Genomic DNA, 27520 nt, shown 5'->3' with positions numbered 1-27520 from the left:
TCTGACCTTTACCAATTCAAACAAACGTCAGCTACTGAGCATTCTACAAGCTAGAGTATTTTCCCCCACCAACGGTTTCTACTGATTAAAAAAAGAGAAAGACAATCGAGGATGTGAAAATGCTCAGCTGTGAGCTCCAGGCGGTTGCTAAGCTATGCCATTTCAAGCCCTAGACACATTCAAAATTATCCACTTTTAAATTTCACCAAATTTCACTTAAAGAAAACTTGTATATTTTATGATTTTATTCTTCCTTTCTCTTCAATTTCAAACAAAATAAAACAAATTGCTACATATAAAATCTTTTGAGGATCAAAATTTTGTTTCACAAAAAATATTTTCCACAAATTTACACACAAGAATTACAATAAGAATTGTTATTTGCATAGCAGAGTTACGCTTTCTAAAATATATACATGACAATATTTGAAACTGGAAATATAAAACCCTTGAGCTAAAACTCAAAAAGCAGCATAAAATGAATATTTCTGATGCTCACAAAGTAAAATGCAAAGCAAAGTGAGGATCAGCTTTTATATTTCCAGATATGTATAGCATTCTGTGACCTTCACATTTACCCTGACGCTAGACAGCAAACAAGATCTTATAAAACTTGTGTGGTACTGCACTCATAATTCAAAAGTATGCGTCAACAATATACCATTAATAAAATACGACATCGATTTTGAGAAAATGCTATTTAAGCTAATTATATTAAAATGTGGTGAAAGCATAACATGTATATTCAATACAATGTAAAATGCTGTGGTAAATATGCAGTACCCTGATAGTTTTATGTCTTACATAAACTCTTTCACAATACAAAAAGCTGTGAAAATAGACATGTATGCAGTTAAAAGACAAAAAACATTATTATTATTACTGGCACTACTGATCTTTAGCGAAGACACTTTGGATTAAGGCAGTGAAGAGAGAAATTTTTAAGTAAAAGCTTCATCGTAGCAGCTCTTTCAATGAAGTGTAACCAGCACCAACCCGATCTTAGGCTCAGTATAACTGTGAGAAAAACAGAAAGAAACGATAGAAAGAAATTACAAATCATGATCAACCAAAGGTTTTGACATAAATGGTTCTACATGACAACTTCAAAATATTTCAATAATTAACAAAAACAAAAAAAACTTTATCGTTTTATGGGTGAGGAAGGACTTGAGGGTGATTAAAGAGCCCCTATTATGCATTATAAAAGATCATATTTTGGTTTTGGGGTCTCCAACAAAAGGTTAATATGCATGCAAGGTCAAAAACACATTAATTGTTTTATAATATGCATTTATTTTGACCTAATTATCCCAATGACTCTGATATGATTTGTTCATCGATGAATTTTTTTCCAAAACCTGTAAGAGGCTAAAATATCATATGCATTTGTTTATATGACAAAACATGTCTTTTTGACTTTCTTTTTGGTTTTATGGTGTGGTCACATGTTGATTGGTCAGTTTGAATGTCTTAAATGGTTTTAGACACATGGTCAAGAAAGATACAAAATAGGTGGTAAACTCGAGCTCTGTCTCTTTTCCTGGCCTGTCTTTTCCTGCTTTGCTCCTCTCCTCCTCTGCAGTCCATCTTCTCTGACTCTACTGCATTAGCCACATTTCCACAATCAGGCCAGTGCGAGCCAGGGCTTATATCGGGCCAGGCCGGGCCAATCGCCCGGGAGGTTGAGCAGTGAGGCTGAAATCATGTCGCGTTTCCACTGTGGGGCTAGTAGCTTGCAGCGCGTCAGCAAACCCCGCCCCCAGAACATCCCCTGAATCGAACGTCACTCAAACCGCCCACTTCAGCGAGAATCATGCAGATAAAGCACACCACATCACATCATCACGAAACTATAAAAATTAGGACAACCAAAACATACAAATCACACGTTACTGTACAGCAGTACAACGCATGTCTATACGCACATTCCTGTGTGTTTTCATTCATCATATTCATTTACTCGCCGACCGACTATTGGCATCGAAATCCAGTGGCCTTGCCACCAACGGAGGAACCCAGCGCAGGGAGCGCACACATCCATAAAATAACACCACATATACCCTATAAAATTCTCCGTTAATAACTCGATATAAAATGGATTTTATAACATCCTCTAGACAGACGCTGTCCAACATTCATCCCAAATGCTCCGGAGAGAACTGAAACATTTGTTTTTTTCCCCTATAGGCTTTATGACACTTAATAGGTGATTCCCTTTATTTAAAGATGTTGCTTATTATATCTTAAGTAAAGGAAAGTGTTCAGTGTTTCAGCACATAAGAGCAGCACGTAATAAAATATAGCCTATATTTCGTTGCGCTCAGCAGCTATGCACTAATAAAGCTCTTCATGTATTTAAAATTTCCTTTTTTAATTTTACCACGTCATATAAAACATACACACTTGTTTGAGGACACAAAACACATTTTGAACTTGCAGTTTTCCCCGTCAAAAAAGTGCTGCGCAGCTAAAAGACAGAAAAAAAAGGTCGTCTATTTCTGCTTTCACTCACCCCGAAAATGCTCTGTTTGCATGATTTGATTAATTTCATCGTATCGAAATACTTTATAAATAATATTTAAAACATTCTCCTATGTTTATTTATTTATTTATTTATTTTTTAGAAAATATCTAAAATCTTTTTTTTCAAAGAGGCATTTGAAAAATGAAAGTTTAATAAAATTTAAAACAGTTTGATATAGTACCTAATTGTTATAGCTATAGCTTTTGTTAGTTTTAAATTGGTTTATTTATTTAATGTGATTTTATTATATCTGATATTTGTAATTCTTTAAATTATTTCAATATAGGGCTATTTTATCTAGATATGACACTGTTGTTTTGAGCCTACAAAAGTGGACATGAAATTTGTAAAGTTTAATGCCTTTCTGTTGTATTCATATGTATTATCTCCGAAATAAATTAAAACAATAAAAAAAGAAAAGAAAAAAGCCACTCGCGGCATCAACAGAGCTATGAATGGAGCGCTCTTTTCCTCGGTCTCACACACATACACAGGCATCTAAACGCGCAAAATCACTTATTAAACTTGACAAAACCTCTTGAAAACCTTTACTGTCTGATGTGTCTTTAATATGGTGTAAAGATTATTATGCGTTATTGAAACATCAAAGAGACGCAGCAAAGAAAAGTCACTTAAAACTATCATTTTATGCAACAGCCTTACATTTAAAAGAGAAACATAAGAACGATCATATGCAAAAAACACCCCAGCCTATAATTTGTTCCAGATGTTTTCTTTCTCTTATTTATTTGTTTGTTTATGTGTTTGGCGCATGTACTCGAGTGCGATCGGAAAACTGTGCCCGCCTCTCCTTTCACTCCGCCCGAAGCCCCGGCTGGCCCTCTTTGGCCCAAGGTATTCGGCGGGCCGAAAAAGGCCGGCCGCTGGCCCCAAGAAAGCCCCGCTTTGGCCCGATTAGGCCCCGGAAGTGACAGTGGAAACGCCACTGGCCTTGGCTCGCCCTGGCTCGCCCGCTTTAGGCGCGATAGTGGAAACGCGGCTAATCAGGCTAACTTCTGGGCCTGCTCTCTTTGTCTCTCTCTCCCTCCCCCTGTGTCTCTCCATCTACCTCTGGTAACTTAATTTTACATTTAAGCTGGGTGCAATTTATATCATATGTTTTATCATTTCCTATTTTATCATTTTATACAGTTGTTTGTAATTAATTCAGTTGTAACCATAGAGAATTATTGTCATTAAATCATCTCATTTTCAAGTATTTGTGAATTACTTTTGATTTAACATCAATATTTAATTGCTCCATATTGCAATACAATACAATCACATAATATCAATGCTCTCCCACATTTATAGCTATTAATGCTGCCCTTATTTCCGTTTTTTGGTATGAGATTGCAGAAGAATGGTTTGACTAGAAATGTACAGTTTTTTACCATCATGCTGATAATTTTTTAGTCACTCGGCAGAACTACAGTTTGAACCGCTGTGGTTAAAACCATTCTTACAGATGGTGCCGAAACCAGGGATTCCTTGCAGTGAGTTTTTCTGAAATTTAATTTAGCCGGTCTTAGCTGGATTTTAACAGCTGACCTGGTAAATGGATTAAAACTGGCCTACTAACCACAAAAGTGGGTAAGTCTGCTTTTATGGTTCCTCCATTTGCTTAAATTGCATGAAACAGAATTTACAAGACTGTAATTTGTTTCAATAGTTCAATTTGGTAAATTTCAGATTACCTCCTCAAGGATGGAAGGGTTCATTTCTAAAGAAAGTGATGTATTCTTTGCTTTATGGACCAAAAAAGTTGAACCTACATTGTGCAAACTTAACAAAGAGGTACTTGAATTAACAGACTCAGTCTCTACATTATTTGCATGGTGGGATGTAATTGGCAAAAATGGAAAGAAATCAAAACGTGGTGATATAATTGAAGCACTAAATTACATGTGTTACTCAAAACTGCGTAACGTGATGTCAGAAATACCTTCAATTATAAAGGCTAGATTTGAAAAATTTGATGATGTGCAAAAATCAGAGGCAGAAAAGTCAGAGGCAAAAATTCTAGATCTCAAGTTACAGCTTAAAAATTTACTAGTTGAAAAGTTAGCTCTGGCTGAAAAATGCAAAAGTCAAAAAGACACCATTGCAGGGGCACTTTTGATCATTTTTGGAGGGCACTTTCTATCCAAGACTAAAAAGGGCATGTGCACTGCAAAGGTTGAGCCCTATGTGTGCACGTGCCAGGCAACAGCAAACGCAAAAGGATTGCAAGCTCAAAAACAGATTTAGCCGCATCTTGAGTCATCTCAATCATCACAAGTTTTCCCAGGTCTGGCTACTCATGTGTGGCAATGTTTTGTATCGACATCAACACGAAACGGTTTAAGATTTGAAACCAAGACGATTCATATAAAACAGTGGTTCTCAAACTGTGGTACGCGTACCACTAGTGGTACGCGGGCTTCCTCTAAGTGGTACGCGGAGGAACCGCTGAATAATGAAAGAAACAATTTACACTTTTAATCCTTTAATGCGTAATATAACATCGATGTGATCAGCAGTGGCTGTTTTGTGAAGCGTACGATCACAACGCTGTGCTTAGAATGTTTATTTTAGTGCATTGTGTCATAAGCTGCTGAAAATCAGTTTCCGAAGTTTAAGAATTGATTCTGAAGCGTGATTTGACTGACATGAAAAGTAGCCAATCACAGTCGACCTTGTCTAGTTGCGTGAAACGTAAGGGCGGGACAAATGCTTTCTGTGTTGCAGAGACAGAAAAAACAACTTAAAAACAAATGTTTTGTTGGAATAATGCTTCTCGGATGTTTTCACTATAGAGATGTCTAGCAGAGTAATTAAACCGCGGACATATTTCCTGCCTTTTTGATGATCTACATACACGTTTCGGTTTCGCTCTCCGACAGCCAGTGGACTCGCCTCTCACCTGTCACTCCTCTAAATACATTCTGAATGGCGGCGCGGGAATGGAGGTATTGCGCAATTACTAATTTCTGCAAATGTGGCGAGTGCTTTATTTTAAAACGACAGCGCAGTTATGTACTCAAATCGCTAAAACAGATATGCGAGCTCTTAAATATGCTTTTTTTCAAATGAACTGCAAGACCTCCCATGATCGCCTGTGTGCTCAGATTAAATGTAATCGCGATCTCTCCACTATTAAAGTAGACATTATTTATCTTTGCTCCTTGACTAAATTTAGTCAAAAGTATTCAAAGATATCAAGTATTTAGAATTAGATTGATGCATGATCGATGACAATGCTCTTCTTGTTTGGCTGTGTTGTAAAGTGAAACTTACTTTAAGCAAAGGTGGAACATTTTTTTGTTTCTTTACGACAAAAGAATTATGCTGGAAATGTTTCTGGATGAGGTATTTGTGTCATTTATACATTTAGCTGTATTCTGATCTGTCTTAAAGCATTACAGGTCAAAGCAATCCGTTGTTACTTGTTTATTTATCAAAATTAACAATAAGACTCTTAAAGCACTGCTTTGATAAATGTATTGTTGTCACATTTTAAATACCTCAAGTAAAATGAAGTCATTTGTTTTATTTTTTTACTGACAGTGTACTTGTATTTTTTTTAAAGTTTCTATTTTAGATTAAGATCAAGTGTAAAATAAAATCTACATGTGATGTACAGCTATTTAAGAAACAAATTTGCCATATTGTAAAGAAAAATAGTGTAACAAATGTAAATAAAAGGCTAAATTTAAATCTTTTTACCATATACTTTAATTTAACCTTTCAAAGCTTGAAAATATCGTTTAAAAAATGGGCAAAAAGTGTCTTTATGGCCTTTAAGATTATGTGGTAGTTTTACCAGTGCTATTGAAAAAGATTAATTGTCATGAAAGGAAAAATTGACCATACTTCCTTTGTTAGTGCAAATTCCTATACATGTAGCTTTGGGATTTAAGCAATTAAACCATTCAATCAGGTGTAAACTTAAAAAAGTGATTTCATAATGAAAATCAGATTTTTTTTTTTCAAAAGTAACCAACTAGTACTTTTTAAAAGAGTACTTTGTACTTTTACCTAATATTAGTATTATTTACTAAAATTTGTGTTATTTTAGCAGTGTAATAGTATTTTTACTTGAGTACAAAAAAAGATATCACAAGCATTTAGTGCAGGTTTATTATATTAATAATATATGATTAATACATATTATTATTAATGGTTTTTATTTGTATCTATTCCTATGCAATGTTTTATGGGTTGCTGAGAATACATTTCAGGTCTTTAATACATAACATGTCAGTCTTGGAAAAAAAATGAGGTGCTGGAAAAAGTGCTTAAAATTCCTTGATTTACATTAGGCTGTGCCTGTATGAACCCTGTAATATGTACATTTAACATATATTTCAAGATTTGTCTGAAAGTGTAGGAATATGACATATAGTCTATATTCATAAGGTCCAAGCAACATCTCCAGCTTTTGATGAATAGGCTACTATGAATACTTGAGATTTAAGTACAGCAGTTTTCTTTTTACTTTTTAAGAACAGGTAATTTTTAATGATCTTTTAAAAGCACATTTTAACTAAAACTTTTTTTTTTTAATCTGCAAGCACAGTTAATGTTCAGACTATTAAAAATGTTTAAAGTGATTGACAATAATACATATTCTTAATAATAGGAATTAATTTGCATCATTTTAAACTGTGCACACCTGTAGCTGCTTAATTAGGCCTACGACGCTATTTTTTAATACTGGTTAAAAAATAGCGTCGTAAGGTGGTACTTGGAGAGACAATTTTTTTCTAAGGTGGTACTTGGTGAAAAAAGTTTGAGAACCACTGATATAAAAGACTTATAAGAGTTTTTTTTTTTTGAGAATAAATAGTTTTAGACATGGTGCACTTCCAGATTTAAACCTCAGCTAGATGTTTTCAGCCTTAGAGCTTTGCTACACACTGCAAGGAAGGAGATTTCCAAAAACCCATAATAGGGGCTCTTTAAATGTTGGAAATTTCATTTTGGGGTAAACAAACCCTTTAACTCCTGTGCATACTTCTTTCCTTTCTTAAAATAATCAAGAATTTTAAAAGTAATGTGTGTTAGGTGTTATCAAGTTTGGATAGTTGATCATTTTATGAAGACTAATAATTGAAAGATTTGACTGGATGTAGTAAGTATACCTGTAGTGTTGGTTTTTGAGGTAGTCTAGTACAGCAGGCCTGATGCGAGCGACTCCACCTTGGCTGCGATTGCCTCTACCAGTGATGACTGACAGCTGAGGTGGACAAACACCCTGATGAAATTCTACAAAAGAAACACACCCAAGGTAATACCAGACTATGTTGTAAAATTACACAAATTATCTGCTGTACACACAAAAAACAACATGTGTTTTATTCTGCATGTAAGTAAGTCAGTGGTCCACGCACCTAAACATTTGTCAAGGAGCACCTGACTAAGATGATGAATGGCCTCGTCCACATGCAGTCCATGGAGATCTAGAATATTCTGAGGCAAAAGTGAAGCATTCACTTGTTGGAATATCTGCATTGCTGCTCGATGGTTTGCTTCACGCATCTTCTCTCCGTGCATGTGACCCTAAAAACATACAGTATACAAAATTATACAATGAAACCTTTTTCTTTTAAAGTAAAGTGCATTCATGATTCAAAAAGCCTCTGTGAGATTGAATTGAACTTGCATATTGTATATAACTGATATGATATATGACTTTTTTTTTTTTATTCTATATCTCTATTGGAAAAATTATTTCCCAACTAAGGCTGCTGATTAAGCATTATTGCAGCGTGCTGCAATTCAGAGACTACATTTTTCGAAGGTTGCATTCTAAGACCCGGAACCTCAAATGCAAGCATTGGGGTTAAAATTGCTTGAATGTCTAATACAGATTTAGGTGGTTCAAATTTTGGCATATCTTAACAAAATGCAATTTTAGAGGTACTTTATACTTATGTACATCCATCTGGTAACCATCAAGTGCAATAGCTTGTTTGAAATCATGTGATGGATGGCAGGAAGTAAAAAACAAACAAAAGACAGAGGAAAATCCATATTGTTGTGACTTATAAAAAAATAGAGATATAAGAAAATCACTACATATCCTTACATTATGAAGAGGATTGAGTTTTCAACAAAATCTAAATATTAGTTCAAGCCATCTTTCCTCCATTTTTAGTCAGTTTCTTATTGCTAGTGCCGCTCATAAACAGCAGCTGTCTCAGTTGCTAGGCGACAATAGGAATCCTCCAGTGGTTCTATTGTCCCATTTAATATTATTCAGTACAGCCTTTACGCACTTTAACTGATGCAGCCTCTTATTTGGTATAGAACTTTTTTTTCTGTTAAGTTGTACCCACCCACCCTAAAAATCTAAATTCTTTGTATTTGTGTCCATGTCCCGTGTTTACATTGGACAGGCAACTTTGTCTTTAAAAGACATCTAACAGACATCTAAACGTCTGTGAAAGACATCTGTTTTAGCTAAAACAAGGCTAAATTTAGGCTGTCAGTGAAAATTTCATAGATTTCTAACAACAATTCAAAACTAGACTAGTCTAGAATGGTGATTTCTATCTGATGAGTAGTCTATTTTTGGATGATTGTTAAGACGTTTATTCGATTTTCACTCACAGTCAAGATTTAGTCTTGTTAAAACCACATCTGCAAGACTTATTTGAAGCATAAAACGGTTTAGATTTATGGCTGGGTGATAAATCAAAGCCAATATCTATTTACCAATTGAAAACCTCCAGCAGTAGCTTTCAGATGGAGCATTTTTACTGACAAGCTACGGATTCAGATACGGATAATTAATCTGCAACATTCTGAAAAGGAGGAGAAGCATTCTGCGATTTGAAAGCTGTTGTCTCGTTTTGCAGTGATCTATAGCTCTGTGTTGGTGCTGATCTGAAAGCATGTGGATATATCACTTGTAATAACATGTATTTACTCCTAATTCACCCCATAACTTCAGTAAAGTCTTTGAAATAAATCATTTTGAGAGATGATTTTGCTATTGTGTGTTTATTAGTCATACTGAATCAATAAAAGCAGTTAAATCCTCTGCTCTGCCTGATTTCCTGACAAATTGTTTGTGGCGTACTTGCAGGAGGTTTACTATTGATAACAGAGTAGTGTAAAAATATGTTATTAAAAAAATAATAATAATAATAATAAAATAAGTAAATTAATCACAGCTTTTGCTGAATCGCAATCTCAATTTCATTTTAAATAATCATGCAGCCATAGTCAGATTTCCAAGTTAGGTTGTCACAGGGAATGATGCATAACACCATAGGACGCATACGTGTATTTCTCAAAACTAATATATTTTTACATCTGTGATTAGCACACATTATGTTCATGACTTGAACCTGTTGTGCGTAGAAACTAGCCACATCTTTGCGTCCTTGACGGTGGGCTTCAGCTGCTTTGTTAAAACATTCTATCTGCTGACGTCTCTGCAGTGTTGCCTCTGTGCGGAAGTCATCATATTCTGGATCCTCCGAATCCTGGAACTGAGCTGCATCAACTTCTCCATCCCTAGATTTCCATTTCTGAGTGAGTAAGACAAAAGCTTCAATGATTAAAGGTTTTTATTTTATTCGAGTATGCCATATGGGTACATACACAGTGCTCACCCGCTCTTTGCTCGGAGCTCTGTATGTGCCATTGCGTTGAGGTGAAGGTTCAGGAGCCACTACATTTTTGACTGGCCCATCATCCAAAAGAGTTTGCAAAAACTGTTCGGTCTGCTCAAGAGAGTAACTGCACAATGACAAGAAGAATGTGTAGTTTTGCTCTTAAATAGATTACTTCTAAATGATTTAATGAATTGTGCATGTCATCATTTTACAGTCAAATTTAGCCATGTTTAAATAAAGCCAACAACCTCTGTCAGACATTATTACAGGCACAGGATAAAGGCCCCAGTACACTTCAAACAAAGTACTTTTTGCAAATCATTTTTGCAAAGGCAAAGTCACACTGCTCTTGCTACCTTGATGTTGTTGTGTTGAATCTTGTCTGACCTCCACGGATATGAAATATGAATCAAATCACACTTTAAAGAAGGTGGAGTTCCAGTACACAGACACAGATTGCATAATAGTCATGGACCAATGCAAAAGCAGCCAAAAAGAAGCAATTTAGGAGCCAAAACGAACTCCCCCAAAAGTTCACTTTGGAGAGATATTACGAACTATAAAGCAAACTCAAAACAAACTTAGTTTTGGACAGATTTAGTTCGAAAACACATCATTTCGTTCATCATTTCATTCTTCAATTTCACTTAAAGTATACACAGGGCCGGAGCAAGCTGAACTGCCGCTCTAGGCAGAGGACAATCACGCCGCCCTCAACCCCAATGTGAAAACGAAAGTGACCGGTTATGAAAATGAAGTGAGGTGTCTCTTTTCCGGCTCACTATGCGCGAATATAACTGAGGACGCGCGGGTGCTGAGGGAGAGAGGTGTCGCGGACCTCAATTCTGCCGCCCTATGCGTGGATATAACTTAGGACACGCAGGTGCTGATGGAGGTGTCGCTGACGCCGCCCTCTCTATTCTGTCGTCTATGCGCGAATATATTCGAGGACGCGGGTGGTGAGAGAGGTGTCGCAGACATAACTGAGGACGCGCGGGTGCTGAGGGAGGGAGGTGTCGCGGACCTCAATTCTGCCGCCCTATGCGTGGATATAACTTAGGACACGCAGGTGCTGATGGAGGTGTCGCTGATGCCGCCCTCTCTATTCTGTCGTCTATGCGCGAATATATCCGAGGACGCGGGTGGTGAGAGAGGTGTCGCGGACATAACTGAGGACGCGGGTGGTAAGGGAGGTGTCGTGGACGCCGCCCTTTCTATACTGCCGCCTAGGTTGCCTCTATGGACGCGCCGGCCCTGAGTATACAGTGACCTTAAAGGCCCAAGCAGACCAAAAAGGTCTGATGGTGAGTTTCACTCAACTTAATTTAAATTCACAGCTTGTAATTTTTTTTTTACAAGCTTTTGAGCAGATGTTTTGTGGTGTAATGGAGAAGGTTAAACAAAAACCTTACAGTGTGTACTGGCCTTTACAGAGGTTGATGATAATGATAGTTTGTGCAATACCATCTGCTACATTGTAGGGACAAATGCCTCTGATCCCCACAAGAGAAAACTCATTAAAAATCGCAAATGAAAGTGGAAGTGTTTAAAGCATTACAACAGAAAATGTTGTTTAGTCAGTAATAAAACAAATAAATCTATGGAAAGTCCTCACAATTCACAGAAGCCTAATATGGGTGGTTGTGTATGTGTGTGCATTAATTTCTTACTTGTGATCTCTGAAGATATCCCTGAGAAAATGTCTGTCTATTGTGGGAAACATGGAAAACAGCTGGTTCTCCTTTAACTTTGCTGCACTGTCTTTCTTATCCAGATCCTTCCGACTCGACCTGCACTAAAATCCAAGCAAAGCTCATTTGTACTTCTTATTTTTTTGGTTCTAGGTAGTGATGAGGCATAAGTGTTCATCTGTGACTGTTACCTTTTCCACGCTGTCTTGCATGACCTGCTCTTCAATCATGATGTCCCTCAGTGAGACAGGAGCACAGGATGCATTCCAATGATCCATGAAAGGAATTTCTTCATGCAAAGCGGTTTGGTCCCTCAGCTTGCTTTTGCTTCCCCATTGGGTAGGACCTTCATAACCACAGATACACAAAGAGGCAGAAAGGAGGACAAACAAGAATAAATTATTTTCAGTATGCGGTGAAAAGGTTAAGAGCACAAAAAAAAAGTTAAACCCAAGCATCTATCAAAAATATTTGTATTTGTATTGACACCTTAAAGCCAAACAACAATGTAAAAACATGACATCATTTGTAACAAAATAGTTTAACTGCAAACTAATTTTTATTAACAAGACATAATAGGTTACATTCAAGATGTTTGCATTGTGCCATTGGTAAAATTGTGGACATACACTTGTGCCACACACTTTTAATAAACCATTTCTTTTCTATGTAATTTTGATGTTTATTAAATATTTATTAATTGAAAATGGATGTATATCACTCACATATATTTTGGGAATGTTCAAAGATACTTGCATTTTGGCAAGGGGAAAAGATTGAGATTATGCAGTTAGATCTACCTTTTACTCTTTGTTTTGCTCAAAGGGATGTTTTGTTCTGTAAAATGAATAAATGTATAAAAAAATATGTGTATGTATATACAGGGGTTGGACAATGAACCCAAAACACTGTCCAATAAGTTGAACTTGACCAGCCTCGTAGCCAATCTTCATTGCTTGCACATGCCTTACACATCCCTATGTGAAAGTTTAATTAGTGGTGCAATAGCAGTTTTGTTAAAATATTGCAATGCACACAACATGGGTGACAAATTGTTAGTGCGTGTCTGTGACCAAGACAGTGAAGCTGTGGTCACACCGTACTTTTCACCCCATTGTGAGTTCACATACACAAGCGAATGCAACAAACTGGAAATGCAAGCTTGTGCGACAAGTTTCACAGTTCACTGCATTACAAAGTTCAAACTTGGTGAACTCTGACCTGCGAAATCTCATCATGAGACCAACAGAAAACAAAACATGACCTCTCTGTACAAAAATTTTAAACATGGACCAATCGCTCACTTTTTTAATGTCTAATAGTCTTGTTTAATCCCGCCCCTTTTCGCAGCACCATACAACTAGAGCTGGGCGATATGGCAATAAAAATTATCACGATAATTTTTTTTCATATCAGTAGATATCGATATTTATCTCGATAAATGTAAAATCTTTATATCTATTAAATATATAAGATTTTCAGCATGCCAATGGCTTTGTGCAGCTGATTTAACACATTTCGTGAAATGTTTTAGCTGTCTGACAATATAAATAATAAAATAATAAACAAAAGAACAATCTTTTTTCAGCATTTACTGTTCAAGTTTTCAACAACCAAATACATAACCTACAAGTTATTGAATATTATTGTACAACATCAGAAAAAAAAACCCGGTTTGGAACAATGTGAGTTAAAGGTCACATCATTTTCAGTTTTGGATGAACTCTCCTTTTAATGGTGAGTATGGTGAATTTAGGGTGAAATATACTTTAATGTATTTATCTATTGATTGTTGATAACGCTTTTATCGATAGACCTTATCGATGACTGTGAATGCTGTGAGACGCATCCACGCATTACATCATCAAGTGTGTGCAGTTTACTATGCTGTCACCCTCTTGACATCCCATATTGCGGGATGCATAAACCCTTGTTATGCGCATATCTCCGATATATCCGCGCATGTTTTAACCAAATTTGTCTGACAGACTAGCACGAATGGCAGACTCCAATTTACAAATCGCGCATTACAACGAAAACATGCGGGGAGCCAGCCGGGGAGCCTCTCCATTTACACATCGAGCTTCTGAGCTCCATCCGAGTTTATTCTTCCGAGGTAACAAAAGAAATCTATCGGTGCAGCGAAAAGATTGTCCAGTTCATGCTGCTCAGACCGCGCTTAGTTAATGAATTAAAATTAAACCGTGAAAATAGTTTCACGACTAGGGTTGTAACGGTATGAATTTTTCACGGTATGATAATCGTCTAAAACAATACCACGGTTTGACGGTTTCGCGGTATACGGTATGTTACAAATGTTACAAAATAATAGAACAGTGAAGCAAATTTGACTTTTTCCAAATAATATATTTTTAGTTACTATAAACAACACCACTTACAAAGAACAAATAAAAAAATAAGAAAATAATAAATAATGTGTCAAAGTCCAAATAAACATGGTGCAAATCCTCAGTAAAAAATAGATATAAATATTTACTTTACTATAAATAGTTACATAACGAAACTAGATTCAATATGGAACATCCTTAGGTTCTATGTGCCAGCATGGATATGGTTGTCTATCGATATGGATTTGGATATGGTTATCTGCAATGCAGACAAACAGCTGCATCTTCATTTGCGTCTTTTGAAAACAGCAAGAGCAGCAGTTCGTCTTTGCTGTGTCACTGTTTTGTCATGTTTCTGTGCTGCTGTGCATGCAAAAGTACTTAGTATGAGAATTATTTCATGCAAAACTTTTTTTTTTTGCGTTTTATTTAGCCGCGCATAAATGTATGCCTATCTCCTATTCCGTGTTGTTCAAAAAGCTTGGTCCACAAACAAAAGCGAAACCTATGCTTATTGGTTGTGATATAGCGAGTTTGAACCAATCTGGGCATGGAGGAGGGACAATGCATCAATGTATCATGTCTGATTTGTCCGGAGACACAGTGACGAGCGTTTCTTTGTCAAATCAGCGTTGTCAAATGTTGATGACGTAACCGCACTGATTCCGGAGCCTCTGAAAGTCCGCGAATGTTATGTGATACAGCACTGGAAAGCTGAGATTCTCTTCTTTATGCCAATCTTTGAATTGTATGAATCGGATCAGCGGATCAAAAGTTATTAAACATTTAAGAGCAATACTTATTTTTAGCCGCGGGCGGCTGTCTCGGTCTTTAAGGGTTAAAACCGTTGATATGCAATTGTTCATGGTATGATAATCGTGCACGTTCAAATCGTGGTAAACCGTCATACCGGTATATTGTTACAACCCTATTCACGACAATAGTAGTATTACAGATTTCAAAACAAATATTTTAATATTAAAAAGAAAACATAAGCTTGACATCAAAAGATCCTATTACTGTTGTAACAAATAGGCTAAACGATGCAGCCTGTAGTTTACAGCAAGCATTAAGAGTTCATTGAGATTGTGTCCTCTGTCATGTCTTGCGTCTGTCTTTTCGGGGGGGGTTTTCTTGTTAAGCCTAGTTCACACTACAGGATTTTAAACATCAGCAGATCGCTGTGCCGTTCACACTACATGACTTGACTTTGTGTCTTTTGATCTCTGTGGTGTTCACACTACGCAACACTCTGTGAATGATCCACAAGAGGGGGGTAACACACTAGTGGATCTGACAACAACTCATTCCCCATCAGCTCATTCAAGCTACCAAACCACAGCCAATGAAATTTTGAGGGAGGAGTCGTCAGAAAAAGTTGAACACTACTGGCTGCTTGTGTGCTGATTACATCACTCACAGCGTTTCAAGCTTTGGAGAAAGCATTTAAAAACATTGTCAAATCAGCTGATTTATCAGCGGATTAATCACTTATCTGCAAGGTTCGAGTGGATAGATACACAGAGAGTTTTTAATTTTTGTAATTTTATAACTCTTTGAAATAAAACTAACATATTTATAACATCCTGCCGTTTTTTAACTATCAGTGTATTTCTTTCTGACATTGTTTTTTTTTTTTTTTAATTACAAAACAGTAAAGAACTGAGCATTTCTGCCTTAAAATACCATATTGATCAAAATGACTGCATGCATGTCTGATACTTTTCACTGTGACTTTAAATATGTGTGCATTTTCTTGCCTGGCAACTTCCTGCTAACATAAACTAAACTTCCGATGGCAAAACATCAATTTAGTTCAGATATCTTTCAAAACAGCATATTCTGTGCCGTGAAATAGCTCCTGTTTGATAGTGAAAATGAAAGTTAAGACCTTTAAGTGTTTTAGTATCTTAACTACATATTTATAGGCTGTATTACCAAAAAAAGGTTATATTTTTAGGGTAATGGTGTCATTAAATATGATGCCAGACATTCAAAGCTTAATTTTAATATCTCAATAATAGCTTTGAATGTAAATATGTTGTGACAATATGGCGTTTTATATGAGAACGGTCAGAATGAGCAGTATGGTAATTCTAATAGTTACAGTATTCTAGTTCCACTGTTAATATAGCATACTCTCATGTCTGTGCTAACGCAGAATGAAGCGAGTGCACCGGTGCCCATTCTGACCAATCACAGATGTTTCTGCTGAGCTCCTGAACACACAGGCATTCAGCTCATGCTGATATGCTCTCTCATTGGCTGCAGCTCGTCACTACATCTAACCACACGTGGGGTTGAGTCGGCCGACTGCTCTGGAATATTTAGCATGCTAAATGTTGGATTTCCGTCTGCGAGGTGTCGGCGACGCGTCAGCGAGCCTCGTTGATGCGTTGTTTAGTAGTTCACACACAAAGAGCGCCGAGCTCCTGCAGATTTCTTCCCGATCACAGCCCGATCTGTCAGTGAGCTTGGTAACTTCCAAATCGGGCTCAAATCAGGCTTAAAATTCTCTAGTGTGAACTAGGCTTAAGGCACAGCTTTCGAAAAGGATGACATGAGACTCTGCTGTGTAGCTACATTGGTTTACAAACACTTGTTTAGGTCTGTTATTTCTTAGCATCTTCATAAGGGTGGTCTTGTTTTAAATGGTGAAACAGGTCGTGGTGTTGCCTGCTTTTGATGACATGATTCGTTTGCGCAGTTTGCGGTGCATGTTGCTCTGTTTTGTGTCGGATAGCGAAAAACTAAGTAGCTCATGAAGTCTAGTGACGTTTCTTGTCAACAGTGTCTGTGATTCTGACCTTTTTTACCTCATTTCTTCCTTACTCATTTAAGTGCAACTAACACTGTATGGCTGTAAACTTGTACGGCGTGCGGCATCCGGAAGGGCAGGCTGCAAAATGCTTGCGCAACGTTACACAGTGCGAAAATATTATCAAGCAATTATCGAACTGTCATTATCGTTTTATCGAAAAATTTTATATCGTGATAATTATCGATATCGAATTATCGCCCAGCCCTACATACAACAGAACTTTTCATGCTCAAATGTGACCCTGGCATAAGTTGATTATCAAGAGCCATGGTATCCAGGGTACTGTCAGCATACCGCCAAGAGGAACAAATCACATGCAACAGAAGTAACGGAGGATGTATGAAAGGGATGTTCAGGTACTAACCTGGATTGTAAAAAAAAACATATCACCACAGCTAACCAACTAACTGTAGAATTAAATGTGCACCCTTACTCTCCTATTTCCACCAGAACTATTCATCTGGAGCTCCACAGGGTCAATATACATTGCCAGCCTGTATAGCCACATCTTTGGTCACTCATATCAGGAGAGGAAACTTACAGTGTGGAAAACCCTCCAAAAAAGTGTATCAGAGTGTTGCTTGCCCAGCGTGAAGCATGAAGTTGAATCAGTGATCGTTTTGGCTGCAATATCATGGCATTTCCTAGACCCTATATTCGTGCTAGATGTGCGCAGCACTGCCAAGCACTACCGAACCATTCTGGAAGACCATGTGCACCCTATGGTTCAAACATTGTATCCTGAAGGTGGTGCCATGTATTAGGATGATAATGCACCAATACACACAGCAAGACTGATAGCAGAGGGGGTTGATAAACGTGAATGTGAAGTTGAACATCTCCCATGGCCTGCACAGTCACCAGATCTAAATATCATTGAGCCACTTTGGGTGTTTTGGTGGAGCGAGTCAGGAAATGTTTTTCTCAACCAGCATCCTTTAGTAACCTGGTAACTATTCTGCAAGAAGAATGGCTCAAAATCCCTGTGCCACTGTGGAGGACTTGTATCTGTCATTCCCAAGACGAACTGATGATGTATAGAGCAATTACCAACCTACGTCACACATGATGTCACAAAGCTTCCTGGTAGCAAAAAAACAACGGGTTGCAATAGCAAACATGTCGTGTTGTGCGGTAGGATGCCAAATTCGGTTTCAACACCATACACCACACTGCTTTTAATGCCAACCATAGACGTCTTTGGCTAAAAGGGAGCAGAATGAAGTGATGAACTATTTAAAAATGCTCGACTCATCTCATGTCAGTTCACGCTATGCTAAATCATACACATTACTCGTTTTTGATTGCAGTAATGATTTCAGCAAAAAGTTAAATATGGTGAATTAAACTGCAGACACTTAATGCTTAGAATGAAATGTAAAAATGTAAGTTCACATATCCTGCCATACAAGTGCAGTTCACAGTCAGAATGCAGTTGTTTTGCTTGTTGATGATTACCCAGGCCTTGTATAGCTCTGTCATGTCTTTGGCTACCCAGAACCTCGGTTTTTAGCACTACATAGTTTTGAATCCGGTAATCATGGAATATTATTTCTTGCACATGACCACGCAGAACAAAATTGTTGGCATCCAAAGACATGTAGGCCTTCAACCTCTCCATTGTAAAGACACTTGACGTTTCAATGAGTATTTGGGGCTGGATGCTTGGCCGTTTCGTCTTATCCAATATCCATTAGGAGGGAGCTATCGCAAATAGACCTGTCAGATGAACGCCGCTCACTTCAGCGTTAATTTTGCTAAATAACTGTGCTTATAACTGGGTAACAAGCTGTTATAAAACGCTGAAAGTATTATGTAAATAATATATAAAATATGTAATCAATATAGCTTATTTCTCAGACAACAATAAACTCTGTACCGCATCGGATGTCATTCCCTCGCTTTAAATTCTAGCGCTTGCGTTTTTTTTCTGCAATTTCGCTATGCGCGCATCCTGAATGTTTACAAACTGGTAATTCATCTATATGCAGCAAAAGGAGACTCTAGACCATACTAATGAATTATTGTAGCCTAAAACCAGGTGTTTCAGTTTCATTGTCCAAGACTTATAGTTTGTGTGTACATGAATCTCTAAAAGCAAAACACTGCACAAAGAAGAAATGAATATATTTCTTCATCACATCATAACATACTAATCACTTTTTAATGTTTGATGCAACTAAGAATTAAATATTGTGCTCCAGTAATTCTACAGGGCTGATGTAATCAAAGCAAAATATAAGAAATGTGATTTCTCACTTCATGCTTCTGTATAACTACTTGAGACAACCTATAAGTCTATATTCACAGTGGACTAGTAAGTATTGAGATCATAAGCAGTCTTACACTCTTGCATTAGCTGATAGGACAGAGCTGCCAGTCTGTGCTTCTCCTGCCAAAGACAAACAAACAGAGTTAACTCTTACATGATGAATTCTAAACTGATCCCATTGAAAATGCATGCTGTTTATATCGATTTGTCTAAAAATTGTTTAAACATAAGATTGCTACAATATGCATACTCACTTGGATAGTCTCTTTCCATTTCTGGTGCAACAGTTTGGCTAAGTTCAGGTCTATTTGCACTGCACAGTCATCTGATGAAAACGCACCTGCAAATGTATGAGGTTCAAAGTGACTTTTATGAGAGTGAATAATGGTTGATGAAGTCGCTTACATCAAAAAGTAAAAGCTTTTCACATGACTAGTTTAAATTCTGAAGTACAATTACACTCTTCGTCACTTACATGTAGTTTTGTGCAGAAGTGTTAAAAGTTGTTTAATATAAAAGAATGGGGAAATAACAATGCCTGATAAAACTGCAATGCCCAACGAAAATAGCAATGCCTAACGAAGATAATAAAATAAAACTAACAAAATAAAATTACATGATCAGACAACAACCTTTAGAAACATTAAAGGTGTCAAGCATCTATCACAAATTAAAATTACAGTTTTGTATCACAGTATGCATTCAGGTCAGACGATCCTGTGAGTGATGCATTGTTTTAAATAACTAAAATAATTTATTTTTGACTTATTGTTAGATATTTTATTACCTGGACTGATCCCAACAGGTCCAAAAAGCTCAGTGAGCTGTAATGCAAGTTCAGTAGGAAGTTTCAGCTCCAGGGATTGGATATCCATTGAACTCTGCTCTCTCTTTCCCAGTCCAGTTCTTCTTCTCTCGTTTTCTCGTTCCTTCCTCTCCTCCTCCTCTTTCTGCTCCATTTCATCAACCTGACTCAGTAGCAACTGTGTTAAGGCATTTACCTCTGCTTTTGTCTCATCATCCTCCCTTTCCTCACCTCCACCCTCCTCTTCTTTCCATTCCTTCAAATCTTCCTCAAGAAGCCGAACAATTTGCTCACTTTGGGACACCAATGTGTCTTGCAGTCCAGCATCTTGTTCACCTGTTTTCTCTGCGAGTTCTTCTTTAATCGCTGGAACAGCCAGTTGTATTTTAGTGTCTTCTTTTAGCTGCTTTACTGTTTCATGGCTAGGTTCAGACTCGCATATCTCCTCTGTCATGCTTTCTTCATCATATCCTTCAGCATCGCTTAGTGAACTTTGACCTGGGCTCCAATCATCACTCGCAGGGCTAACCTCACTAGGGTTAGTTTCTTGGGACTTAGGACTAATACTACTTAGTGAACTGTTGCTGGAGTCATCAGAGAGCAAAGCTCTTGCCTGGTCACTTTGCGAGCAAACCACAGTTTCTGTTGGTTTTATTGATAATTCACATGACTCTTGCATAGGAACCAAAGAGCCCAAGTCAACCTCATTATCTTCCTTATATAGTCTTTCTCCAGAATCTAGCAACAAGTTAGTTGTCCACTCTATATCCTGATGGCACTTTTCATAAAGGTCCTCCAGTATATCAACAGAGACATGTCTGAAATGACCGCTCAGAATTTCAAGGTTTTGTTGTTTGGAGTTGGATTCTCTAAAGTCATTATCTTCCACCTGAGAACCTTTTTCATGGACCACACGATATGGTACTCTGTGCTGCCAAGCAGATTCCTCTTCATTTATTTTTGGAGTGAAACGCAAAGAGTTTCCTTCCAAAACAAACATCCTACTATTAGATGAGTCTGAAGCTAATTCAAAAGATTTCTGCTGGTCAATTCGCCAAAGCAAAGCAAAGTCCTGAGGGTATGTTTGGGCTGAGGTACTGGAACACAGCATGGGCAATGAAGGTGTTCCTCCTGCAGGTGTAATTTCAGAGGGCAAATGTGAAACAACTGGAGATTGTGAGCAGGGTGACGAAGTGCTTTGATTAGTGAAGGTGAGGGCCAATTTACAAGATTTTCCACTTCTTCGGCTGAGCCCTTTCCTTCTCTCCAGACTGCCTTCTGAGTCTATGACAACCTTTGAACCTTTTCCATTGTCTTCCTGCTCAATCTCGTCCTGTGTGCTCTTTTCAGAAGACATCTGGTTAGACGGCCCAATTGGGTCTGCTCCCTGTTCTGGTGTACTTGGAGAATAAATGTAATCCTTCCTTGGGTTAGTGCCCTCAGAGTACTTCCTCTCGAGTACGCAGTCAGGGAGTTCAGGCAAAACCATTGGCTCTAGATCCCGGTCACTTTCTTTTACACTTAATAAAGACGACTGTAGAGTAGTCAGTGTATTTGAAGCCGGAGTGTGGTAAAAATCTGGAAAGGAGTTTCTTCCTCCACCCTGCAGTAGATCGACTAGTTTCTGAAATTCAGCTGTGCTGTCTGTACTGACATCTTTATCTTGACCATCCTTATCTTTATCTTTGTTATCTTGGTGTTCAACAACACTAGCTTCCAAACCGCTGTTATTAAAGATGTTATTCCTAGAATTCTGACATCTTCCTTGACGCTGGTCTTGAGATACCAGTGGCCAGTCTCCCACAAAATCTAAAAGCTCTGGTCGCACTACTTTGTCCTCAACAAAAGGCTCACCCTCACATCTTTTCTCCTTTTTTGGTTCTGAAGAGTCAAGAATGGGGTCAAGGTTCACAGGCTGATCAATGACACTTTTTACCTGGGGTTTCCTATCATTTTCTCTGACCTTCCTTATACGTTGAGCAATGGACTCTGAAAATGCCACAGGTGGCTCATGAAACGTCTCATGTTCTGACACTATATATTCCTCATTTATCCCACTTCTTAAATTACTAAATTCTTTGTCAGTGTCAACAAGGCAGGCATCTAGCTCTGAGTCCAATCCTTCAGAATCAAGTAGATCAGACTGAGGTGTTCTAGCATCCTCTTGAACGTTTTCACAAGTCAACATGGACTCCTTGCAAGTGTATAAGGCCATTTCACTTTCTTCTTCACCTGCAGAAGTGGTGTTGTAAATCTGGCTAACAGAGGACACATCAGGGAGAGATGAGGAAAGGTGCAAGTTCAGTTTGCTCAAGTCAGAGTCACCAACAAGATCAGGATGAGTGAGGCCAGGGTGTAAAAACTGCCTGAAAAAAAAAGACGGGTATCCCCATAGTTGTTTAAATACAAATAATTGGTTTCACGCAGTCAGTGCTTGCACAGTTACAAACAGTTGTGACTTGAAATTGTCTTATACTCTTGAAGACAAACATATTCTGCTGCTTTGTGAACATTGTCGTAATAAATGTAATAAAACTACTTAGTTTTATATAAATATAATGCATATACTCACTGAGGTTGCTCTGTCTCTATTTGGGTCAAAGCTGCAACACTTGGCACTGGTTCTGGTTTATTTGAATTCATGATGGTCTGGACAGAGACAAATCGGTCATACCTTTCTAACATGCGTCTAATCTTCTCCTTTGTAACCTGGTGTCTTGTGCGCCTTCACAAAGAGAACAAGATAGATACAAATTACATTTGTGCAAACATTGTGCATTCTTATGATTATAAGCAACATCTCATAGTTCTGAATTTGTTCTGTACATATTAAGATTTGGCACAAGTTTTGACATTTAAGACTCCCAACAAAACATTTTATTGTGAATTATGTTAGTATTATAAAGGTAAAAATGTGTGGTTTGTGGTCATGTTTAACATACTTCTCCAGCTCCCTAGGTTTAGTCTTCCACCAGGTATCTGGCTCACGAAACAGCACCTTATACCTGTGTTTTTGTGCCTAGGTAAAAGAAAAGGAAGACTCATTAGTAACAAAAGGGGGAATTTGTTTGTGGTTCATGTTTGTCACTGGTAAATTATGGAACATTAACTTAATCCTGAAAATAAAAAAATCTCATGTAAAGTCAGGCTTACACTGTGCAGTTTTTTTAAATTCTTTACAATCATAATGGGCATTAATCGGCTGTCAGTGAATATGTCAAACCACTGATCAAAGACAACATATTTTATTTTACTAAAAAGTTAAAGGAATCTTTTAGGACTTCCAAAAGTTGTGGACAAAATAGCACTGTGTGAGTCGGACATAACTGAATACTTTAGTAGCATGATATATGCAGTACAATTTAACATGAGAAAAAAATCTGGAAAAAGCCACAGCTAGTTTTTACGAATACAAAAAATGATCTGAAATAAAGTGAGACTGAACAGTAATTCATATGCGTTTCATCATACAGTGCTCACCATGGCAACGTATGGTTTCATCTCCCAACATTGCGTATTGGTGTTGTCTATTATGATGGGTGACCGGCCTTTTTCAAAAGCATCTTTTGCTGTAATGTTGATCACAAGAAAAAATGCAGAGAGGTAAAGATTAAAGGTGAAGTTTGCTAATTTGCACCAAGCAGAATAGAAAAAAATTACAATTTTCATAACTGTTTCCCAAATACTTCATCTGTCTACTATTTGTCAAGCAAACAGGTAGTTCACAACAAACTAATGTCATTGGCTGAGCAAATGTTGCAATGTCAAGATGCTTCAGTCTCTCAGCAGTGTCATTAAATTATACTACTTTTCACAATGCTCTTAACCCTGTGTTATCACTATTCTAAACACCACTTTTAACCTGGGTAAATGAACATTTCACTTGTAATTTAGAAGTAGAGGATTTTAATAGTTCTGAAGCCCCGCTGTACCAATATGTACTGTAGCTAGATGTTTAGCAACTGCAAAACAATTGTGTGTCAGATATTCATGTGTTTTGCACAGTCAAAAAACAGTGCATGTCACAAATACAGTTTCAGAATTTGAAAAAGGTGAACAGCGCCTGAACTGAAACAAAGAAGCGATTAATTCAGTCTCACCTTTATAGTCAAGAAAGGAGAAAGGTCCATTAAAAAAAACTTTTAGTTTAGAAAGTTTATAAATGTAGAGTGTGGTACCTAGGTTAATATCCAGGATATACTGTGAATTCTGGGGTGATGTATAAACAGCTTAAACATGAACTGTAGGATTTAAGATTCAAAATTCTGTTAACCGGGGGTTTAGTATAACCCAGGGTTAACGGCTTCAAGTGTGAAAAGCGCTCTAGTTGCTTTAGTTTATTAAGCTAGTTAAACAAACAAGGTGATGACTTCATTTAACACAATTAGCATTTTGCTGTGGCCTAAGATAAACATACTCACCTCTCTGGTGATTCCACTCGTGGGCCTCTCCTAGTAAATTTGGCTCAAAATAGTAATGCCCATTTCGCATAAAATATTCATCAGTGCTCAAAACAACCCCTCCAGGGTTCTGCGCCAACATTGCACTGGACAACAATAAGAAACAGAAACTGATGCAAATCTACATACCTTTTATATGAACAAAAAGCAAAGTGGTTAATATTATTCAGTCAAGTAATCAAAAGCTAATAATGGCCCAAGTATAGTGTATTTTCAAAATGTACCACTGCTGTCAATGTATATAAACAGAATATATGCAAGATCCTTCTGCTCCATGAAAATGTTAAATATCTATTTGTTTTACCAAAATAAAGTTTTAAATTTTAAAGTTGGAAATTATTTTCAATGTGATCTTTATATTTAAATGGCCAAACAGGTGTTTCATAAGAAGATATAATACACTGATATAATCACTGGCTACATTTCATACCCATTAACAGATATCCAAGCCCTCAACATCTAGATCTGTTAGGTCCATCTCGAATACTATTAAGAATCAGGCTTCCTATTCCAAGAGAAGCTATTTTAACTTACCCCTAAGGAAATAATTTCCACCATAAGATGAAATGTGGTAAGCCATTTACTGCTCTTATGGACTAAAGATGTTTACAGCATAATGACAAAAACTTATACATCTTAGTCTCTCTCCTTTTTTCTAAGGTACTAAACAGACGCCTTCCCTTGCGCTACTGCATATGTTTTAATAAAATTGTACATATCCCAGAGATGCATCTACTTGCTTACTTGGCAAGAGTGGTTTTGCCTGATCCAGGAGCCCCTCTAAGTAAGACCAACACCTGCCCTTCCAGTTTGAGTCTGTGCCTAGTGGGCAGAGTCCATGACTTTGGTACAGTTGCAGAAGGCTTCAATGGAGCTTGTCTGACAGTGGCATGAGTCAGCCACTGTGAAGCAGGGATAGGGTTACTACTCCAAGGTGTAGGGTTAGGAATGACGGGTGTAATAAAGGGTGGTCCCATAGAGTGGGGATGAAATTCAGCAGCCTGCGTGTTCCAAAACATGGCAGGTGTGCTGAGTGATTCTTGGTGCTTTTTTGCCCCTGCATGGTTATGTAGTTGGTCAGGTCTACGATAAACCTGAAAGGCAGAAGGCCGTGGTTCAGTTGAGTTGGCCTCCAGCGTTAGGTGACTAAAGTCAAGAGATATGGTTTTTGTCTCGGGGATATGACCCCCACCGAAACTTAATTCATTCACAGGAGAACTACCACCACGAGCCTCACTGAGCCCAGGGTCAGAGTAAGAGACGTGCTCAGCATGCTCTGCTAAGCTTTGGGGAGCTGGACATTGAGGCTGAGATGCAAGAGACAGTAATTGAGAAGAAGAGGGCAGAGAAGAGAGAGGTATTGAGGACACTGGAGAATGAGAGCTCGCTTGCATTTGCTGTGTTGTCAAAGTTTGAAGTTCTTGATCTAAGAGAGCATCAAACTCCTCTGTCAGGCAAGTTTCATCAGGACTGAGCTCTGGTTGAGATCGAGGCTGATTTGAAAAGACAAAGCGCTGCGCTGTCCCACTGAGGAGATCTGTTTGAGTGGTGTTGGTTCTGAGGAGAGCAGCGGCCTGCTCAAAGCCTGAGAGGGGTGGAGAAGGTGGTGCTATGCCCTCAGCAGCGTCTGACATCTCCAAAAGGGAATCCATTGCATTGTCCACTAATGCAGAGAGATGAGGAGAAACAATTTTTAAATAACAAGTACAGCCTACACTAGATAATTTTACAAAAAGACCATCTTATTCTCACCAAAGATGCATTTATTAGATGAAAAATAATTTAAAAAAGAAATATTTCTAGCCCTAAAACGGTGTTTGTTTGTAATTCACTATATTTAATGTTTATTTTAATTTAGTTTTGCCCATACACAAATAAAATTCGAGCTAAAATAAACTATACTATAGAAATTTGCTATTTTTGATACCAATAATGATATTAGTTACGTAATGTTTGGTCAATTGTAAGCAGCCTTGAGACGTTTTAGTACTGTGTGCTGCCTCGTACATTCTTCCAACAACGAACTTTAAGTTAGACAGACACTGATTAAAATTAAACCCAGGAGTGATCATTCATGCGCACCTTTAAAATCGACCTCTGAGAGCACCATGCAAATGACTTCTGGATCCAGATGTGAAAACATCTCCTGCATTCGCTGGATGATCTCGTCCCGACTTTGAGATTCCACCCGACCGCTGCTGTAATGCGTAGAGGAGCCTAAATGTGTTGCGCCCGCCCGAGTCACAAAAGACCCATTTGTCCCGTATGCTCGACTCTCGGAACCGCTTCCGTACTCAGCCGACTGCATTGGTGCTCGGGACGGACTATGTCCGTTTTTCTTTTTCTTTGGCATTCTGATGTGCCCCGTTTCAAATCACCAACAACTCTGTTTACAAGTTTTACTAGAGGAACCAAAAGTAAAAGAAACCCAGAAGAGGTGACTCTCAACTCCAAAGCAAAAACACTGCATCGCCTCTAGTGGATGGAAACAGCATGACACCAATTTTGTTATGGTTACCCATGGACAGGGACAGTCAAAGAAAAACAGCTTTTGCGAAGATTGTTAAACAATCAGTCACCCTGTCTGACTGCCTGTCTGTCTGTCTGTCTGTCACGTGATCGAAAATTTGCTAAAAATAATAATTACCATTTTAAAACACTTTAACCCTTTGACTGCCCTCCACCAAACGGTTCAGCATGCTTTGACTGTTTTAAATAATTTCAAAGTAATTTCAAGAATAACTGTCTTAAATAATGATTTGCACACACTGTTGGTTTACAAAAGAAAATAATAATCTAATCTTGTTGCACTACCACACTTGATTTTGGTTTTTATTATTAAAAACATACAAGAAAACATTTTTAATGAGAATCTGAAATATTTTATGGCATATTTAAAAAAATAAAGATGATTTAGTTTTCAAAAATGTTTTATTTTGATTATGTTTTAAATAAATTGATCTTACACTTTATATTTACCCATTTT

The 27520-nt window shown here is 37.6% G+C and overlaps 1 protein-coding gene across 2 annotated transcripts; it reads right to left on the bottom strand.

The window, feature by feature from the left end:
* Window positions 1-234: 234 nt before the first annotated feature.
* On the bottom strand, window positions 235-26947 carry n4bp2 (NEDD4 binding protein 2). 2 transcript variants are annotated; one of them, NM_001079967.1, is given in 16 exon segments: window positions 264-1017; window positions 7654-7777; window positions 7903-8071; window positions 9868-10050; window positions 10135-10261; window positions 11808-11932; window positions 12020-12174; window positions 19344-19389; window positions 19524-19609; window positions 20057-22440; window positions 22647-22799; window positions 23017-23093; window positions 23555-23643; window positions 24496-24620; window positions 25279-26197; window positions 26617-26922. In NM_001079967.1, coding segments are annotated over 16 exon segments (5079 nt in total). In that variant the 5' UTR covers window positions 26888-26922; the 3' UTR covers window positions 264-971.
* Window positions 26948-27520: the final 573 nt, after the last annotated feature.

This window comes from Danio rerio, chromosome 1, assembly GCF_052040795.2.
Source record: "Danio rerio strain M-AB ecotype USA chromosome 1, GRCz13ab, whole genome shotgun sequence".
In the NCBI taxonomy this organism is placed as follows: Eukaryota; Metazoa; Chordata; class Actinopteri; order Cypriniformes; family Danionidae; genus Danio; species Danio rerio.
Note: the sequence above shows the minus strand (reverse complement) of the source record. Positions and strands in the feature narration are given on the sequence as shown.